The sequence below is a fragment of the Panthera onca genome, chromosome D2 (assembly GCF_046562875.1).
Source record: "Panthera onca isolate mPanOnc1 chromosome D2, mPanOnc1 haplotype 2, whole genome shotgun sequence".
NCBI lineage: Eukaryota > Metazoa > Chordata > Mammalia > Carnivora > Felidae > Panthera > Panthera onca.
In genome coordinates, this window is record NC_138349.1 from 56,619,245 (window position 1) to 56,636,671 (window position 17,427).

Here is a 17,427-nt window from a genome sequence, read left to right on the forward strand (position 1 = left end):
TTTGCCCGAGCGCCTGCGAAAGCAGTCGGACTAGAAGCGGCGATGGGGGGGGGGAGTCTAGGCGCACCGCGAAGACTCCAGACTCCGCCCCGCCCTCGGAGCCCCAGCGCTGCCACGTCTCGCGCGTCCAGCCGTCCAAAAGGGAGGGGGCGGGGCCAAGCCGGGCCCGCCCCTGGGATCGCTGGGCGCTTCTGAGGCCCGCCCCTCCTCAGCCCGAGTGGTCGGTAGGCGGCCCCGGCGTTGCAGAGCGCAGTGACGCTACGAGGGGGCGGGGCAGGCACGCGCCCGGAAGTCCCGGGGGAGGGGGTGTTACGTATATCCGGCGAGTAGCTGGCGGTTTCGGTTGCTGCTGGGCTGTGTGGTGTGAGGGAGGGTCGAAGCCGCCGCTGCTGCCGGAGGAGCCCCTCGGCCGTGAGTTGGGGGCTGCTGCGAGGGAGGGAGCCGGGGAGCGGGAGGGGCTGGGGCGGACGGCGGGGAGGGTCGGGGCGGAGGCCGGCGCAGGCGGGGTTGGTGGGGGGGAAGTGACACGCAGGCGGTTCTGCGGGGCCGCGGGGTTGGTTCTGGGTGGGGACTGGCCGACTTGGCCGGTCTGCTCCGTTTCCTGACAGACCCTGGGATATCGGGTCGATCTGCATTCCTTCGAGGGTCCCGAAGCGGCTGGGCGGGATAACAGGTTTCTTGTCTGTACTGTGAGCTCCTGTTTGCGAAACGATTTCACATCTCGTCTCGGATGAGCCTCACAGCCCTTGGTCAGGCGGGTGGGAGTCCTTGATGATTATCCTTGGTTTGCAACCTGGGGAATAATAAAGCTCGCCGAGGCAGTGAGTTGGTCAAGGCCTCGCAGAGAGCAAGAGTGAGCATTCGAACCGGATCTCTTGGCTCCTAGTCCAGCGCGCGCCCCCCCACCCTTCAGCTATGTTTTATCTGAGGTCTTGGGTCGAACCCTGTATTTTCTTCTTCCACCTTCCTCTTTTCCTCCCTCTCTTCAATGCGTCGACAAATGACTTCATGCACGTTTGGTACGTTTGGTATAGATTAATGTTTTAATGATTCTAGCCTAGAGGTCAGAAGCCCACTTGTCTCTCTTGTAATTTCTCCCTTGCTCTTGTGTTTTCTCCTTTACCTCAGTCCATCTGCTTAGGTCGTGATAGAGGACTTGCGGTGCTTTGCCTTGGAGCTGACCTTTGACATTTACCCTGCAGCTAAGCATAGTTTCTTAGCTAAAAAACCAGAAGCTTGCTACCCCAGATCTGTCTGGAATGGTGTGTCAAAGTTGTAACGAGTATGTGTAAGAAGTAATGAGGATGTATAGAAAGTAGTGTATATATTGGCTAGTGCTCCTCTTTTATTGACTTCAATCAGTCCTGAAATTTGCACAGTTTTGGATACACTGGCAGTGCTTTTGTGTTAGTTTGGAGTTCTTAGATTTTAGAGTACTCTGATTTGCCATAAGATGCCGTGAGGTGGTAGGGTGGATCAAGGATAGGAAATAGAATGCCAGTTATTAAAATGCCCTTTTGAATGGTTAAAATACCATTATTAAAATACCATTCAGAAGGTGTGATAAGTTGTAAGGAAGAAAACTTCAGAAGATTATCATCTGTGTAGCTCGTGGGTTAAGGAAGTTTTAATGTTCCTTTAAAAACCGTTTTGTTATTTGGATTTGAATTTTATGTGATATTAACAAGAAGAGCTTTGGCTTTGGAATTTAAGAAGGAGGGTTTTGGTCTTGGCACTGATACTTCTTTTAGTTGAGCAGTTTTGGTTAAGTCAGCTGACTTAGAAGTGTCAGCATCCTTGTCTGAGGCTAAGGACTCCTCCCCAGTAAGGTGTTGTGTGAGGTTGAAATGAGATGTGTGTGCAGGCATTGTACAAAACCGTGAAACTATTCATGAGGGGTGCGAATCCTAAGATCTCATGGATGGAAGAGCCATCAAAGACGTATCATTAACTTTGGGTGGCCAAATAGTGCAACTCTTTGGGTCCAGTAATGGTTTTTATTATTTTTCAACATCACCTGAAGAGTTTCTTCAAGCATTCCATAGATCATTTTGGAGGGAAGGCTTATAGGACTTTCTAAGCAGGGATGTCAAGGGAAGGTGAATTGGAAAATCAGACTAGTTCAGTTATCATGAAAAATTCCTTAAAGTGGGGTTTTCTCCTTGTCACCTTTGGAGAAGTCATTGAATTGGGGATAATTCTAAAATGATGTGGTAAAACTTCAGAGAGTCCATAAAGTATTGATTGCAAACCAGTGTAGTACAAGTGAATATGTAACTGTGGGTTTTAAAGGAGTGATCAGAGTGGGAGTACTCTTAATGAGAGGTGCCCTGTAAAGGTGAGCCGTGCTTCTCCCAAGTGGTAGACTGAGAAAAGTGGGGAAGGATGACTGGTTTGGGGGGTTGCAGAGAAAAGGCACGTTGTTCCTTTACTTACCTACAGTGGAAACTTAAGAACAGGAGCTTTGTAAGTATAGATAACTCATTGGACTTCTGAAAGTGCAGACTGAGTTTCCAGACACATTATTTGACGTGCTAAATTTGGTCTCTGCCAAAGTATATTTTAATGTAACTGAAAAGGTCAAAAAAACTTATTTAATACCTTTATATAAAAGCTTTTGCCTTAGCCTTCACCCTCACCCAAACTCCCAAGCTTCATTTGGCCTTCCATGAGAAGAGTCATAGAAAATAAGCATTAAGCAATCCCTAAAGTTTATAGATCAGGCTTGATTTAAAAACAAACCCCAGTTATTGGACAGAAAAAAGAAAATTAACACATATTGTCTTCATTTTTCAATTTTTTTAAAATCTAGCATTCTTTGAAGAATATAGGTGTGTTTTTGTGGATACGCCTATTAAGGTCACTAGTAAAAGTAACAAAAGTGAATTTTTGCTTATTATTTTAAAGAAACAAAAATTCATGAAAGTTATATTTGATAGCAGTTGGTCACATCTAGTATAGCCTTGTGTTCAGATGCTCTTGCTGATGGAGAGAGGAGTGAAAGTGGGGGATCTTTCTTTTATTCTGCACCAAGTCTGAGGTATTGAGGCAAAAGTTCAGTGACCAGAAAATGCTGACTCTGAGAAACTTTAACACCACCACTGGCTCTGGATCTTACCCTCTTTAATTTCTTTCAGAAGTCCTCTTGCTTATTACCAGTGTATTTTAATTTTTTTTTTATGTTTATTCATTTTTGAAAGACAGAGAGAGACAGAGCACAAGCACGGGTGGGGTGGAGAGAGAGGGAGACACAAATCTGAAGCAGGCTCCAGGCTGTGAGCTGTCAGCACAGAGCCCGACACGGGGCTCGAACTCACGAACCGCGAGATCACGACCTGAGCCAAAGTCAGACGCTCAACTGAGCCACCCAGGCACCCCACTTATTACCAGTGTATTTAGACCTTTTAGTAGCTTTGAGTCATCTTTTGTTTTGAGTATTCTTATTTTTAGAAAATCCATATTTGTAAAATGAGTTAGGTCTTGATTATTCACATTACGGAAGGATTCTCTTATTTCTTCATGACTCTCCAAAATAGTGATATTGTCTCTTTTTGTAAGTTGAGACACATACCTGCAAGAGAGGTTCAATAAATGTTGTTAAAGAAAGATAACATTGCTAAGTGGAGCAGGACAAATTATGTCAGCCGATAGGATTTGGGTGACTTTGTTATTCAGAGCTGTTTACCAGGAAGGGTTAATATGCTCTTCATTCACGTTAATGTGCTTTGCATTCTCATTTTCTACTTAGTGTATTGATGTGACATTTTGATCCAGATTATTGATGGGACTGATTTCCTAGAGGTGTTGCTAACGGGTAGACAGCAGCGATGTATCTAGAGAAATGTGAACGAGCGGCTGCCTGGAGGAGTAAGTCATACAGTAAAAGAGGAAGGTTTATCTGTAACTCCTAGTCTTTGGAGCATCATACATTAAAGACTGTTAGAAAACCAGGAGTTTGTGCAGCTCTGAGGACCCGAGAGACTTCCCTCCAGGGTGCAAAATCCTTTATTTTCTTGGGCCTGAAAACATGGGACTGTAAACATGCATCAGGGCTACAGAATAAGAGTTAACTTCTCCAGAACTGTGCTAGCATTCAGAAAGCTAATGTTTGCCGCTTTCCTATTTTATACAGGTAGGAAGCATTAATAATGTCTTTCATCTTTGAGTGGATCTACAATGGCTTCAGCAGTGTGCTCCAGTTCCTAGGTAAAGCCATTTCCTTAAAATATATCAGAGCTTTCAAACTTTGTACATTTCCTCCAACAGTCTAAATACAAGCAGCCTTTGGTATGTAGAAAGCAAACATATGTAAAAATATTTTTCTTTTTTAGGGCTTTACAAGAAATCTGGAAAACTTGTATTTTTGGGTTTGGACAATGCAGGCAAAACCACTCTTCTACACATGCTCAAAGATGACCGCTTGGGCCAGCATGTTCCAACACTACATCCGAGTAGGTTTGAAAATACCAGGTGACCTTTTGATATTTGAAGGACAATGTTAGGGTTGGGGGAAGAATCCCCAGTCGATGGAGTTCTTGTATTAACGGAGGTCCCGAAAGACAGCTCATTTGAAAAAATTCCCTATAGGACACACTCAGGTCATATACTCCTCTAAGTCTCAACCTCTGGAACTTTGTCAGTATTTATTTTCACTAGTTCTGTAAGGGAACAACACCTTTCCCATATCTACTTATTTTTTAAGTTTCTTTTAATATTTATTTATTTTTAAAGAGAGACAGGTAGAGACAGAGTGCAAGTGGGGGAGGGGCAGAGAGAGAGGGAGACCCAGAATCTGAAGCAGGCTCCAGGCTCTGAGCTGTCAGCACAGAGCCCACTGCGGGGCTTGAACTCACGAACTGTGATATCATGACCTGAGCCGAAGTCGGAAGCTTAACCGACTGAGCTACCCAGGTGCCCCTCCCATATCTACTTCTAAGGAGCTGCAAACACTTTGGAGAAAAAAACTTGGCTTTTTAGAATAATTTCAGAATATTTTCACTCTTGTATCCTTGACAAAGTAAAAGCTTCATTAGGTTTTGCATTTGTATTGGCTTACAATACTGGTAGCTGAGCCTTGTTGGATGAAGTTTATTTTTTTTCTGTTTTAACAATTTTTCAGCCTCAGAAGAGTTGACAATTGCTGGAATGACTTTTACAACTTTTGATCTTGGTGGGCATGAGCAAGGTAAGACAACTCAGTGGAAGAATGGTATTGACTTACGGGTCACCATTTTGGTTCTTTTTATGCCTCCCTTTTTTTTTTTCTTTTTTTTTTTTTAAGCAGTGTGTCATTTTTACCTCTTAGGCTGTGATTAAATTATGATTGAGATCTTATTACTTAAATGAAGTCGTTTTATTTACTTATTAAGTAATACCAAACTTGTCAAAAGTTGTATAAATACAGAGAACTCTACTCCTTTATACCTTTTGCCCTGATTTATTAGTCTCCCTCTCTGTGTAATACATATTAACATTTAAGTTATCAAACCCAGGAAGTTTTATTTTTATCTACTCTGTAGTGTAGATTTCTCTTTTTGTCAATTGTGTCCATAATCTCCTTTATAACATTTTTCTTCTTGAACAAGATCCAGTACAGCATCACTCACATATCAGATTTAATCATGTCTCTCTTCTTTATTCAGTGGAGTGTAAGTATGTAGAAAATTGTTACTTTTTGTAAGTAATTTCAGATTTGTCCAAAGTTGCAAATATAATACAGGGATTACTTGTGACCATTCTGATCTATTTTGTATAATCTGTCCTCTTGGGGTGGTTGGTAGGACATTTCTTTCCACTTTCTTGTTCCCTTAGTGCTTTTTGCCTTATGCAGGCTGTGTTCGTTTAGTTCCTAGATTCCTATCAGATATCTTGTGTGGTTTTTAGAAATCTACAGAATGGGGTATTTTTCTGGTGGACACTCACTTTGCATTTGACAAGACTCTAAGCGTAGGAGTAAAAACATTTAAGAAGTAGGAATAAATATTCTGGGAAAGTAGAAGAAAGAAACTATTGAAATTCTGTCATATTTATTCATTTGTTATTAAATTCAGTTGAGAAGTCTCCTTTTGGAGCATTCATTAGGTTGAATCTAATATAGCTTTTTAAAAATGTAGTTAGAAAAACCCAAAATATTGGCAATTTTAATGGTTTAGCCAAGTTATGTATTTATTCATTCATTCATTCATTTATTTTAATTTTAGAGATCACGTGAGAGGGGGAGAGGAGCAGAAGGAGAGGGAGAGAAAGAGAGAAACTTAAGCAGGTTCCATGCTCAGCATGGAGCCAGACATGGGGCTCCAGCCCACGCATGGCCCTGGGATTATGTGTGACCTGGGCCAAAATCAAGAGTTGAATACTCAACCACCTTGAGCCACCCTTTAGCCAGTGGTTAAAATTTTGGTAATTTTAATCAAAAGGCTAAGGAATGATCTAGATGATTTTGTATTCTGTCATTTCATTAACATAGAATTACATTTATTTTATTCATTTAATACTTAAATGAATAAATACATAGCCCACAGAATCTTATGTAGTATGATCACTATCACATAAAATACCTGTACAGAAAAAAGATTGAAAGAATATATACAGAAACATTAGCGTATGTGTGTTTCATGGAAGATTACAGATGGTCTCGTATCCTTTTTCTCTATAATGAGTTTGTGTTATTTTCATTGCGGTAGAAATGGGCGTGTGGTGGCTTTTCTGCTTTCAAAGGATTTAAATTCACAGATAATATAATTATAAGATGAACGGAGACCATTTGGAGAATGCAGGTGTAGAAGTTTTTAGGCACCTGAACTGAGAATTATGTTATTTGGTGTGTTAAGTTTAGCTTTCAGGTTTTGATAAAGAAGGGAAATGTGTTTTATATAGTTTTGTTTTGTTTGAGGAAAATTTATTTACCAGAAATACTTATCATAATAACTTAGTTACCATTTTACAGAAGTTACTAAAGTGCTATACATATGAAGATTTCCTTTTTTAAAAAAACTTTGAATGTTTAATGTATAAAAGTAGTCCAGGCTCAGGGTGCCTGGCTGGCTCAGTCAGAAGAGCATGTGACTCTTGATCTCAGGGTTATGAGTTCGAGGCCCCTGTTGGGTGTAGAGGTTACTTTAAAAAAATAAAGTAGTCCAGTCTCAGCGTAACAAATTCAGTATACAGTCAACTTAGGAATATGGAAGGTGAAAATTTCCCCAGCCTCTCCTTCCCCATCCCACTCTTCAGAGTTAACCAATATATTAAAAAAATTTTTTTTTTATATTTATTTAAGAGCGAGAGATAGCGTGAGTAGGGGAGGGGCAGAGAGAGAGAGTGACACATAGAATCCGAAGCAGGCTCCAAGCTCTGAGCTGTCAGCACAGAGCCCAATGTGGGGCTCGAACTCCTGGGACCTGAAATCTTGACCTGAGAAGTCAGATGCCTAACAGACTGAGCCACCCAGGCATCCCTGGAGTTAACCAATATTAACTCTGATGTAGAGATGATATTCATCCCATTGAAGGTACTAGAAATGAATGGCTTAGAAATTATAATACAATTAAAGCATTGCTTCCCAAATGTTTACCACTTCATGGCTTAAAAAAATAAAATTTATAAGGCATCCTGGTTTAAAGTTTATTTATTTATCTTGAGAGAGAGGGAGAGTGCGGGTGAGTGCACGAGCTCAAGCGAGTAGGGGAGGGGCAGAGAGAGGGAGAAAATCCCAAGCAGGCTCCATACTACAGAGCCCAATGGCGGGCTCTGACTCACGAACCGTAAGATCATGACCTGAGCCGAAATCAAGAGTGGAGACACTTAACCAGCTGAGCCACCCAGGAACCCCAGGCATGCTGGTTTTAAACATGGGACCCTGGGATAATTGCCTGGGAACTTCAACCACCTGTCAGACCCAGGCTTCTGAGGACAGAGCAGGTGAGTGTGTCAGTACAAGCACGCATTGGTTAGTTGGGAACTAAATTGAGACTGTAGGTATGTGGATAGGTAATTGGCATCCTGAGGAGTTTAACTCAGAGGTTGCAAACAGCTTCGGGGGCAAGGTAGGTCATTTGAGTAAAAGTGACTGGGTGACAGACCGTAGGGAGCGGTGGAAGCTTTGCCAAACTGGAGCCCAGACATCGTCTGAAGGGGCAGCCACAGTTCCAGCTGATGACTGATGCGTGGGTGGGTGTGTGCGGCATTGCCAGGTGTTACAGTTTGGCAGAATACCTTGACTTTTGAATTTGGAAAAAGTCAGATTTAGTTCATGGGCCGTCAGTGTATACCCTCGGTTCTGATTTCATACCGGTTAGGACGTGGAGAATCCATGTGGAGTCGACTGTTACTGAAACCTAGCCAAGATTTGCCCATTTTCGGGCAAAAAAAAATATAGAGGGAGAGATTTTTCAAAAATCTGTATTTTTTTTTTTTTTTTTTTATCAATGCAGCTGTAAACTTTGTCTTTCAGCACGCCGGGTTTGGAAAAATTATCTCCCAGCAATTAATGGGATTGTCTTTCTGGTGGACTGTGCAGATCACCCTCGCCTCATGGAATCCAAAGTTGAGCTGAATGTAAGATTATAGTCTTTCTTTTCTCGGCTTGTGTCTCTCTCTCTCTCTTTTTCTCTTTTTTTTTTAAAGTTTATTTATTTATTAGAGGGAGAGAGAACGTGTGTGCACACATACTCGTGGGAGGGGCAGAGAGAGAGGATCCCACGCAGGCTTCTCGCTGTTGGCGTGGAGTGCGACGCAGGCTCGATTCCATGAACCGTGAGATCATAACCTGAGCTGAAACCGAGAATTGGTCGCTCAACCGACTGAGCCACCCAGGCGTCCCCTTGGCCTCTATTTCGTTTAAGACATACAGCTCAGTAGTGCCAATACTTTGTCATTCCAGTTAACATTTGATGACAGTCCTGGCTACAGGAAGAGAGTGTTTTAAAAGCTAAGACGTTGCTTTTCAGTGTCCTGAGGAAACTCAGCATGAACTTGAGTCAGTTAACTTTGTTGATATCTATCATAGGGTGACTGTGTCCGGTTTGCTCGGACACCGCCCAGTTTATGCCAGTTGCCCCAACATAAGTAATCCCTTTTCCTTTCACATGTGGTCACTGTGTATGAAGCGATGGCATAATGCAGCCTTAGGAGAGATACTAAAGTTCTTTATGTTTTTTAACCTGGGTCCTCACCTTGTGGCTGCCCACCCTTGCACCGAATGACTTCGCCAACGTGATCACAGGCTGTCCTCGGTGTTCGGTTTTGGTCGCCGGCAGCATTTGGTACTATCGAGGACTCGCTTCAAGTTTTCTCTCTCCTCAACACTGCATTTCCTTGACTTGACAGTTCCTGTCATGTGGCTTTTGTTATCCCTCCTGCTTCACCCTGTGCCTCTTTTTATTTGGTTTGTAACTGTCTCTCTGCGTTCTTGTTTCTGGCACTGTGAACCTGTCACCTTTATTTGTGAGTGTGTTTCTTGAATCTACAGCTCTCATCTCTGTAGACTCGCTGTAGGGCATCCCTTCCCTGACTCGACCTCTTGGCGCTGGTATTCTCGCTTTCTTCAGACTCCCATTTACGTTCTTGGTTTTGGTGTGCCTTCTCTGGCTAATACTTCTCAGATTCTTTCACGAGCACCCATTCCCCTGCTTAGCCCTTAAATCTCGGTGTTCCCCAGGGTCTGTACTTTCTCCCAGGCTGGTCCAGGTCACTCCCATTCCTTCATCTGCCACCCACATACCAGTGGCTCCCAAATGGATTTCTCTTGTTTAAACCTCTCTTGAGCTCCAGCCTCATACATGACGCTACCTGCTAGACAACTCTACCTACCAATTCTGGTCTTCCGGAATGGAACTCATCCCCACTGTCTACCTGGACACATGGTCTAGATCCTGTGAATTACTATAGATTTCACTGCCCCCTCCCCCCCGCCCCACCCCCGTCACATGCCGTAATGCTAGAAGGAACTTTTTCAGACTTGTCATTGGCCTACTTAACATCCTTCAATAGCTCTCTCACTTTTGGGATAAAATCCACAAATCTGTATGGCATGTAAGATCTCTCCTGATCTTTCCTCTGTTTTATTTCTCCAGCTGCTTTTCTCTTTATTACCTACCTTGAACTATCTTCCAAAAATAGAGAACAACTCGTCCTTCCTTCAGTATGCACAAGTGGCTGTCCCTGCCTGGCTTTCTCATCTGCCCCACCCCCTTTTGCTGGTAAATTAAAAAATACCCTTTAAGAGATCTCAGAGTTCAGCCATGACCTCTTCTAGGAAGCCTTCCCTGACCTCTGAGATGGTTAGTCTTGCCGCCTTATCAGTGTCTGTGGTCTGTACTGGTTTTCTTGTAGGTCTTGTCATCAGATTGTGAACTTAGTAGGGACCTAGTCTTGTTTCTTTGTGAAACCCTGGCACCTAGTAAAGCGTCAGACTTACAGTTGGCGTCTGGTTAGTATTTAATGAATGAATGACATCCTTACTCTGATCTTGTCTAACATTTCCTGGAACGTAAGATGGTCAAGGTGTGTTCCCCTTTATCCCTTCGGCTCTCCTGTTTTCCTAGCTTTTCCTGTCAGTGGTCACTGGATTCCCAGGCTTGAGATCTCTGCCAGCTCTGGCCTTTCTTTTATCTGTCTTTTCATCTAGAGGGCAACCTCTTATCTTCCTTCCCCAGAGTGCCTGCACTGCTCCTTGGACGCTTCTATCTTAGGCTAGACTGTTGTCTCTTACCTGAGCACAGATTCTGTGAATTCATTGTGTTTTTACACATAGGTTCTATCCAGGAGCTTCTGGATTTGGGGTCTTTAGGATCGATCGCAGCTAACTTCTCACCCTGGCACCATAATGGTAGTCATGCCTTCCCATTCTGTTTACTGTGTGTCAGCATAAAGGCAGGCAGTGCTCCTTGTGACTTTCTGAATTCTTTTCCTACTGTAAAGCCACTGCTTATATTCTCCTCTTTTCTACCTATCCAAATCCTGCCCCCTCTTTCAGAGCTTAGTTTGGGTTCCTCAAGACTCGCTAAGACTTTCCTCAAGCCCATCATTTTCCTCGCCTTTGATTTCCCAGAATATCTTTCAGTATTTATATTCTGTCCCTGTTCATTGTGACACTTAGTCATCCATTTGCCTTGCTTTGTTGACAGATGGATGAACATAGAGTGAGGATTTCTTGAGGCCACAGATAGGTCTTCCCCTTCTTTTTGTATCCCTCTCAGTGGCAGAGACAGTTTGCACACATGGGGCACTCGGTGACTACTTGGGGACTTCCTGTGGCCAGAGCACTCAGTCTTCTAGGACCGCGCAGTGGATAGCCCGAGGGTGGTCTGTGCTGGGTGACTGATCTGAGAGTTAAGGCTGGGAAAGTTCTCCTGCCTTGTAAATAGACCCAGCCTTAAGTTGCAATTGTTTGGAGGCTCTTAGGGGATTTTTAAACGTCAAAGTAATGTGTAGGGGCTTCTTACCTTATGTTCAGAGTGTTGTATCATATCAAGATTTTGTTAATTGCTCAGGTAAAAGATGATCAGATTTTCACTTCACATTTGATGCTTTATAGACAAGAGAAAGGTAGAGTTGCTTTCATTATCTGGTGGGCATTCATAGATTCCTCAACTAGCTTTTACGTTGTCTTTAGGCTCTAATGACTGATGAAACAATATCCAACGTGCCAATCCTTATCTTGGGTAACAAGATCGACAGAACGGATGCCATCAGTGAAGAAAAACTGCGTGAGATATTTGGGCTTTATGGACAGACCACAGGAAAGGTAAGAGAAAAATCTTCAGGGGACCTATTACAAAGGAAACTCACAGCTTTTGAAACATACATGTTTTGCTATCTAGATTTTTTTTATTTGTCTTTCAAAAGTTTAACTGGGCTTAGGGTTTGTTTTACCGTCAGTGATTTGTAATCACTCTGAAGGCGGGAGAATGTGTTTTCAGTTTTCTCATGAGATTTTCCTCAGGTATATGAGGATGAAGAAATGGGTAGGAAAGGCAGACTGACGCATTTAAGAGTTTTCTGACTCCCTTTCAAACCCAATTCAGAGAAATCTTTTTTTTTTTTGTTTTTTTTGTTTTAGTGTTTATTTTTGAGAGAGAGCGTAAGCCAAGGAGAGGGAGGGGATGAGGAGAGAGGATCCGAAGTGGGCTCTGCGTGGACAGCAGAGGGCCTGATGCTGGGCTCAAACTCACGAATCGCGAAATCATGACCTGAGCCGAAGTTGGATGCTCAACCGACTGAGCCACCCGGGCACCCCTCAAATCTTTTTTGAAGGAGGCCTTCTTAACCAGAAATCAGTTTTGTTTTTGACTGGAGATTTCAGGTTATGAAGAAGAGTGATCTTTCTTTCATATCACTTTCCAAGCAGTGAAACCCAGCACTGGATTATCCCCAGTGTTCCTTGCTAAGAGAGGTAGGATTGTTGTCCCCATTTTGAAGATGAGTTGAGGAATAGAAGCCAAGTCTTCGGATCAGTAGGCTGTGCTCTCCCCACGTAGGAGAGCTCTGTTGCAGAGAAGCGCTTGTCAGAAAAATCCGTATCAGTGGTAGTTGAGCAGGAATTCTGGCTTTTTCAGCTTGCAGTTTTGGGATCACTGATAACTTTCTGACTTTCTTACATGGTTTCTTAGTCTTGTCTCTTTTTGGTTAGCAGTATCTCTCTAGAAACGCTTGCTTTAATTAATTTAATTTAGTTTCCCCTCTTTTACATGAGTGTTACGTGTAAAAGAAGACTCTTCACTTTCTCGACGTAACCTGTCATCAGTGTAGATTTCTGAATGGTTGTGTTCCTGATAATGTCCTTATTTCTGAACAGTCTTGGGGACTTCTGTCCGTCAAAGAACACACTGGTTCTGTGGGACCTAGTGGCCTTTGTCTTGGTTTGCTGCCATAACTTTCCAGATGTCTGTGCGTTCTCTTTACAAAGAAAGTCTGGGACTAGAACTGTGCCGCTTATTTTCTCCTGAGAGCATGAAGCCCTGGGGAAGTCATGTGTATGGCCTTGACCGCATTTCTGTCATGAATCCCTACTTCGGTCTGTTTTTGAGGGATGGAGAAAGTGATTCCTGTGATCACTCTTTCAGCCTCTTCCACCATGGGGGTACTAACAGGCTTTTCTCGGTTTTGCCTCTCGTAGGGGAACGTGACCCTGAAGGAGCTGAATGCCCGCCCCATGGAAGTGTTCATGTGCAGCGTGCTCAAGAGGCAAGGCTACGGCGAGGGCTTCCGCTGGCTCTCCCAGTATATTGACTGATGTTTGGACAGTGAAAATAAAAGAGTTTTACTTCTCTGGACTGATCCCATTCCCAGCTTCCTCATGAACTTTTCTAATAGAACAAGGAAAGCTCTTCAACCGTGTGTGGCGTTGAGAAGCCAAGAGTCTCTGTCCGCCCTCTCATCGCCCAGTGGTGACATGTGCTTTCTCCACACTATTGGGAGGTGACGCTGCCCCACATGCCAGTGCAGGTCAGCGTCCCGGGACTCGGAAGCTGGCAGGATCTGCTGGGTAAAGCTGTATGCCATCATGGGGCACCTGAAAGAAAAACACGTCTCACCACTGTGGTTGATTTCAAAAGAAAGTGATTCTATTTTTTAAAGAAAGCGTTGTTAATGTAATTGGTGTCCCTCTTCACTTTTTGAGTTCAGAATTTACTTGGTCCAGAGTTTTCTATTCTTCTTTTTTTTTTTTTTTTTTTTGTTTTTTCCTCCTCATGATCTAGTGAATGGCCTTTAGAGACTTCATAAAATTATGCACCAAAACACGTCGGAGGCCAGAGCTCAGTCAGGTGAACTCACTTGTGTTGAGATAACAGGTTAGTGAGAGAAGCCCCCCCCCCCCCCCCCCCCCCCCGCCCCGCCCCGTGTCTCTGCCTGCCTTGTTGCGGTGGGCACCACCTTCTGCTCAGAGAAGTGGAAAAGGGCGGAACTTGGGCCTGGCAGTTGCAGGAGGTGTCCGCTGTGGCCAGCCAGGCCCCTTCCTCGTCGGGGCATGTACAGCAGGTTGCTCACTGTGGAGGGGTTAATTATAGAGTGGTTATTTTCTTATTTTACTTACAGAGTTGCAAACCGCAGCTGGTCTTTGCTTTTGCTTTGCTTTTATACTGTTGGGAAACTTCATTTCTCTTCATACACCTGTTTGATGTTCAGTTATAAGAAATGACGTTTGCCTCCTAAAAGAGAACACCTCCCGAATTGCCCTACACCGCAGGTGTGTGTCTGTTACTTTTGCACAGATTCTAGGGAAGAATTTTCTGCATCGGTGAATCGCAGAGGACAAAGTTAGCCACTGAAGGGCTCTTAATTCTGTGAGTTGAGAACTTAAAAAATCTGCTATTTGTATCATTTGTTTGGATCCAGGAAAGATTTATTTAATGGGCTTTAAAATCTTCACTTGCAGGATTTAGTCTCTATTGGACTGTTCGTGAGCTCTTTTTATCGATTACCTGTTTTTTTGGTGTTTTAAAGGTTAACATCTGTAACTAGATGATTTTTTTTTTTTATTTTTTATTTTTTTTGGTATGAAATTGCCTTTCTCCATTCCAGAAGTAAGCTGCGGAAACTCTAATCTTAACTTTGTGTGGTGGTGTTCTTTTTGAGCCAGCGTCACTTGTCAGGAAGACCTTAGTATAAAAAGCCTCAGTGTCCCCAGTAGTGTGAGGATTATTTTTATAGCATTCCTTTTTCTTGGTGTCACCTGTAAAATTGGGATTTTCATGATCTTAACCAATATTAGACCCTTTGTTAAGATGGGTGGATATCTTCGTTTTTTCCTTTAATGAGAGATTAGAAGTTTCCTCAGAATTGAAAATTGTGATGATGATGCTTATTTGCAGAGGATTCAACTAAATTCAGTAGAATCTTGTGTCTAATGCGAAGGCAGGGAAAGTGTGGATGACAAATTGCAGGGGGGAGAGTATTGTTCTTTAATGGATTTCTCAGTGTTAGTCTTCACCACTGACTTGTTAGGAAAGCATACTTTTCCACTGCCGGGTACCCAGTGCAGAGGCTCAATGAAGGATCAATCTGGGAAGAGCATGCCTTTCATTTATTAGCAAGCATAGCTGGGTTAGGACAAAATTCGTTGGTTTGGAAAGGGGTGAAAGCCTTAAATGAACAAATCTAGCTAATGGTGAATGAACTAGGTCGTTAACATGCATACTTTTAATTTCCTTTGGCTAAAGGTAACCCATACTTCTTTATCCAGAGACATGAGAAGTATGATTGCAGTGCTAGTTTTCTTGTTTCTTGTTTTTTTCCTATTTGTCCCTAATCACTTTGTAGCAAGCTAGAAAACTATGGATTCTACACAGCGCAGCTCTTTGTGAAAGTGGTGCATTTTGGCCACTGGAGAAAGAGGAGATTGAAAAGTCAACTGGCACCCGTCTGTTTCTTGCTCCACAGAAAACACTGTTCCTTTAATAAGGTTGCAAAAGAAGCTGACGTGAGGAGCTTGTCTCCTAACAGTGAGGATCAGAGCTTTGTACAAGAACTCCCATGAATTGAGACTTTTCATTCTGTTTTATCAGAGTGCATATATGTCCTATTTCAGGAAAAGTAAAACAGTCATTTACAAAAGAAGGTCAATCTGTATCCTAAGCGTTTTAATAAAAAGTTAAACTTATTATCCTGTTCCATTTTATTTATTTGTTTGTATTGGCTTGTTCTGAGTTTGAACATGACATTTGTTGGAGGTGGGAAAGCAGAAGTTCTTTTCCTAGTTACAGGAAGAAATAGTTACAGATGATACGAAAGACAAGTTTTGCTACCAGGAGGGAAAAAAAGCTACGCCTATTCACACACTTCATCCAAAGAATTTAGTTATCGTCTGAGAGGCTTGGAACATGTGCTGATCCCGGGATTGGTGGCCATCTCGGTAATAGGATGCACGTAGTGGACTTTTTAGCAAAATCTCATATTAACATGCTAGCAAGGACTGGATCCCGTTTGGCTGCTTATCACTCATCATCTTATACAGAATTGGAGAGATTCAGTTGAGCGCTACATTTGGTAAAATAGCGGAAGGAATGAAATGTGTGCCTGTGCCTTTACTAGGCTTGCAGGAAGCCTTGTTTTTAGAAAGCCCAAAAGAGATTTTAAAACTAATGGGACAAATGGAATGGGAAGCAAAATGCAACATACTGTTTTTGACCCAGTACTAAAAGTATTAGAGGCATCTTGTGATTGAAACTAACGTCCGTGTTACTACATTGATGCCACGGGGTCTGTGTGTTTGTATGTATTGTTTGTTGAGTTCAAGGGGAACATGAGAATTACCGGCTGAGTCCGTGAGCCCAGCACTCAAAGGGTCTCACCTTGGCTGTTGGCTGTTGGCTGTTGACTTAGGACTCTATACCCTAATGTGCTGTAAGCAGAAAAACCTGACGCACAACAGTTCAGGCTGGAGGTTTGAGTGTCATTAAGGGAGAATCACTGGACTCTAGAGAGAAAGAAACTTAATTACTAGGAAGTTGGAATAGTTAGATTTTACTGTGATCAAGGCACCTTCTGTGTCAGGGAACCAAAAGACAGTGCCTGCTATGGAAGACTGCTTGCTAATTTCAGTCCCACCTCCTACTATAATGGGTCATCGTTTAACTCCCTCAAACAGGTTTGTGTCACTGGGACCATTGCACGCGCTAACCCTTGGGCTGGGAATACACTGAGCAGCATCAATTTTATTCAGAAATTGGGGCAAAAAGGTTTTATAGTTTAAGTACCAACTGAATAATTTTTGTTAATGCTGACATAAATACCTTCTGAAATCTGGGCTGCTGCCTGTTTTTGTATAGCCTGTGGGGGGCGGGGGGGAGGTTGCTATTTTATGACACATAAAATTCAACTTTCAGTGACCATGAGGAAAGTTTACTGAACACAGCCACCCATTGTTTGAGCTCTCACATGTTACAAATCTAGTTGGGTATTTGAAAGGGAACGTGTGGCCTGCAAAACCTGAACTATTGACACTCTGGCCTTTTACGGAACAAGTGTCTGGCCCCTGACCTAGATGAACGCTAGGTGGTGGTGATAAATGTTATGTAAAATGTGCATACCGCACAGTTAGGGTTGTAAAATTAAAGTGTGACTTCGGTTACTCTTCATAATAGTTTTAAAGGGCAATTTTATTTTGCGAAAACCGTTTTCGTAAGTTTTGTCCCGAGCATCAAAAGGCCCTAGGTGTAGTCCTGTCAGCTGCATGCCACCTAGTGGATCGCTGTAGGACTTACTTCCAAAATTTCAAATCACTGAAATTGGTCAAGGAGTCAAGGATTTCCTTGCCCTTATTACCCCGGGGGTCGGAAGCCGAAGTTTCAGGCCTGAACAGACACTCAGGTCCTGTCTTAATGGGCAAATCTAGGCATGTCGGCCCTTATTTCTATTCCTTTTCCTGCAGCCCAACGAACAGAGAAGGGATCCCACCTTGCCCAAGCCCCGTCTCCCTGCAAAACCACA

General features: G+C 43.0%; 1 protein-coding gene across 1 annotated transcript; it reads left to right on the forward strand.

Annotated features, from left to right (window-relative positions):
- The first annotated feature begins 284 nt into the window (after positions 1-284).
- Positions 285-15,598, forward strand: SAR1A (secretion associated Ras related GTPase 1A). The gene is made up of 7 exons (XM_060642545.3): positions 285-411; positions 4,133-4,206; positions 4,332-4,451; positions 5,120-5,185; positions 8,450-8,553; positions 11,612-11,743; positions 13,115-15,598. The coding sequence occupies exons 2-7, from the start codon at positions 4,149-4,151 to the stop codon at positions 13,229-13,231; spliced, it is 597 nt and encodes a 198-aa protein (XP_060498528.1). The 5' UTR covers positions 285-411; positions 4,133-4,148; the 3' UTR covers positions 13,232-15,598.
- Positions 15,599-17,427: the final 1,829 nt, after the last annotated feature.

Bases quoted from the DNA above. Each gene is read 5' to 3' on its own strand.
- SAR1A (XM_060642545.3), top strand. From the start codon at position 4,149: ATGTCTTTCATCTTTGAGTGGATCTACAATGGCTTCAGCAGTGTGCTC. The intron at 4,207-4,331 runs GTAAAGCCATTT...TTTCTTTTTTAG, and splicing joins CAGTGTGCTCCAGTTCCTAG to GGCTTTACAAGAAATCTGGA. The intron at 5,186-8,449 runs GTAAGACAACTC...TTTGTCTTTCAG, and splicing joins TCTTGGTGGGCATGAGCAAG to CACGCCGGGTTTGGAAAAAT.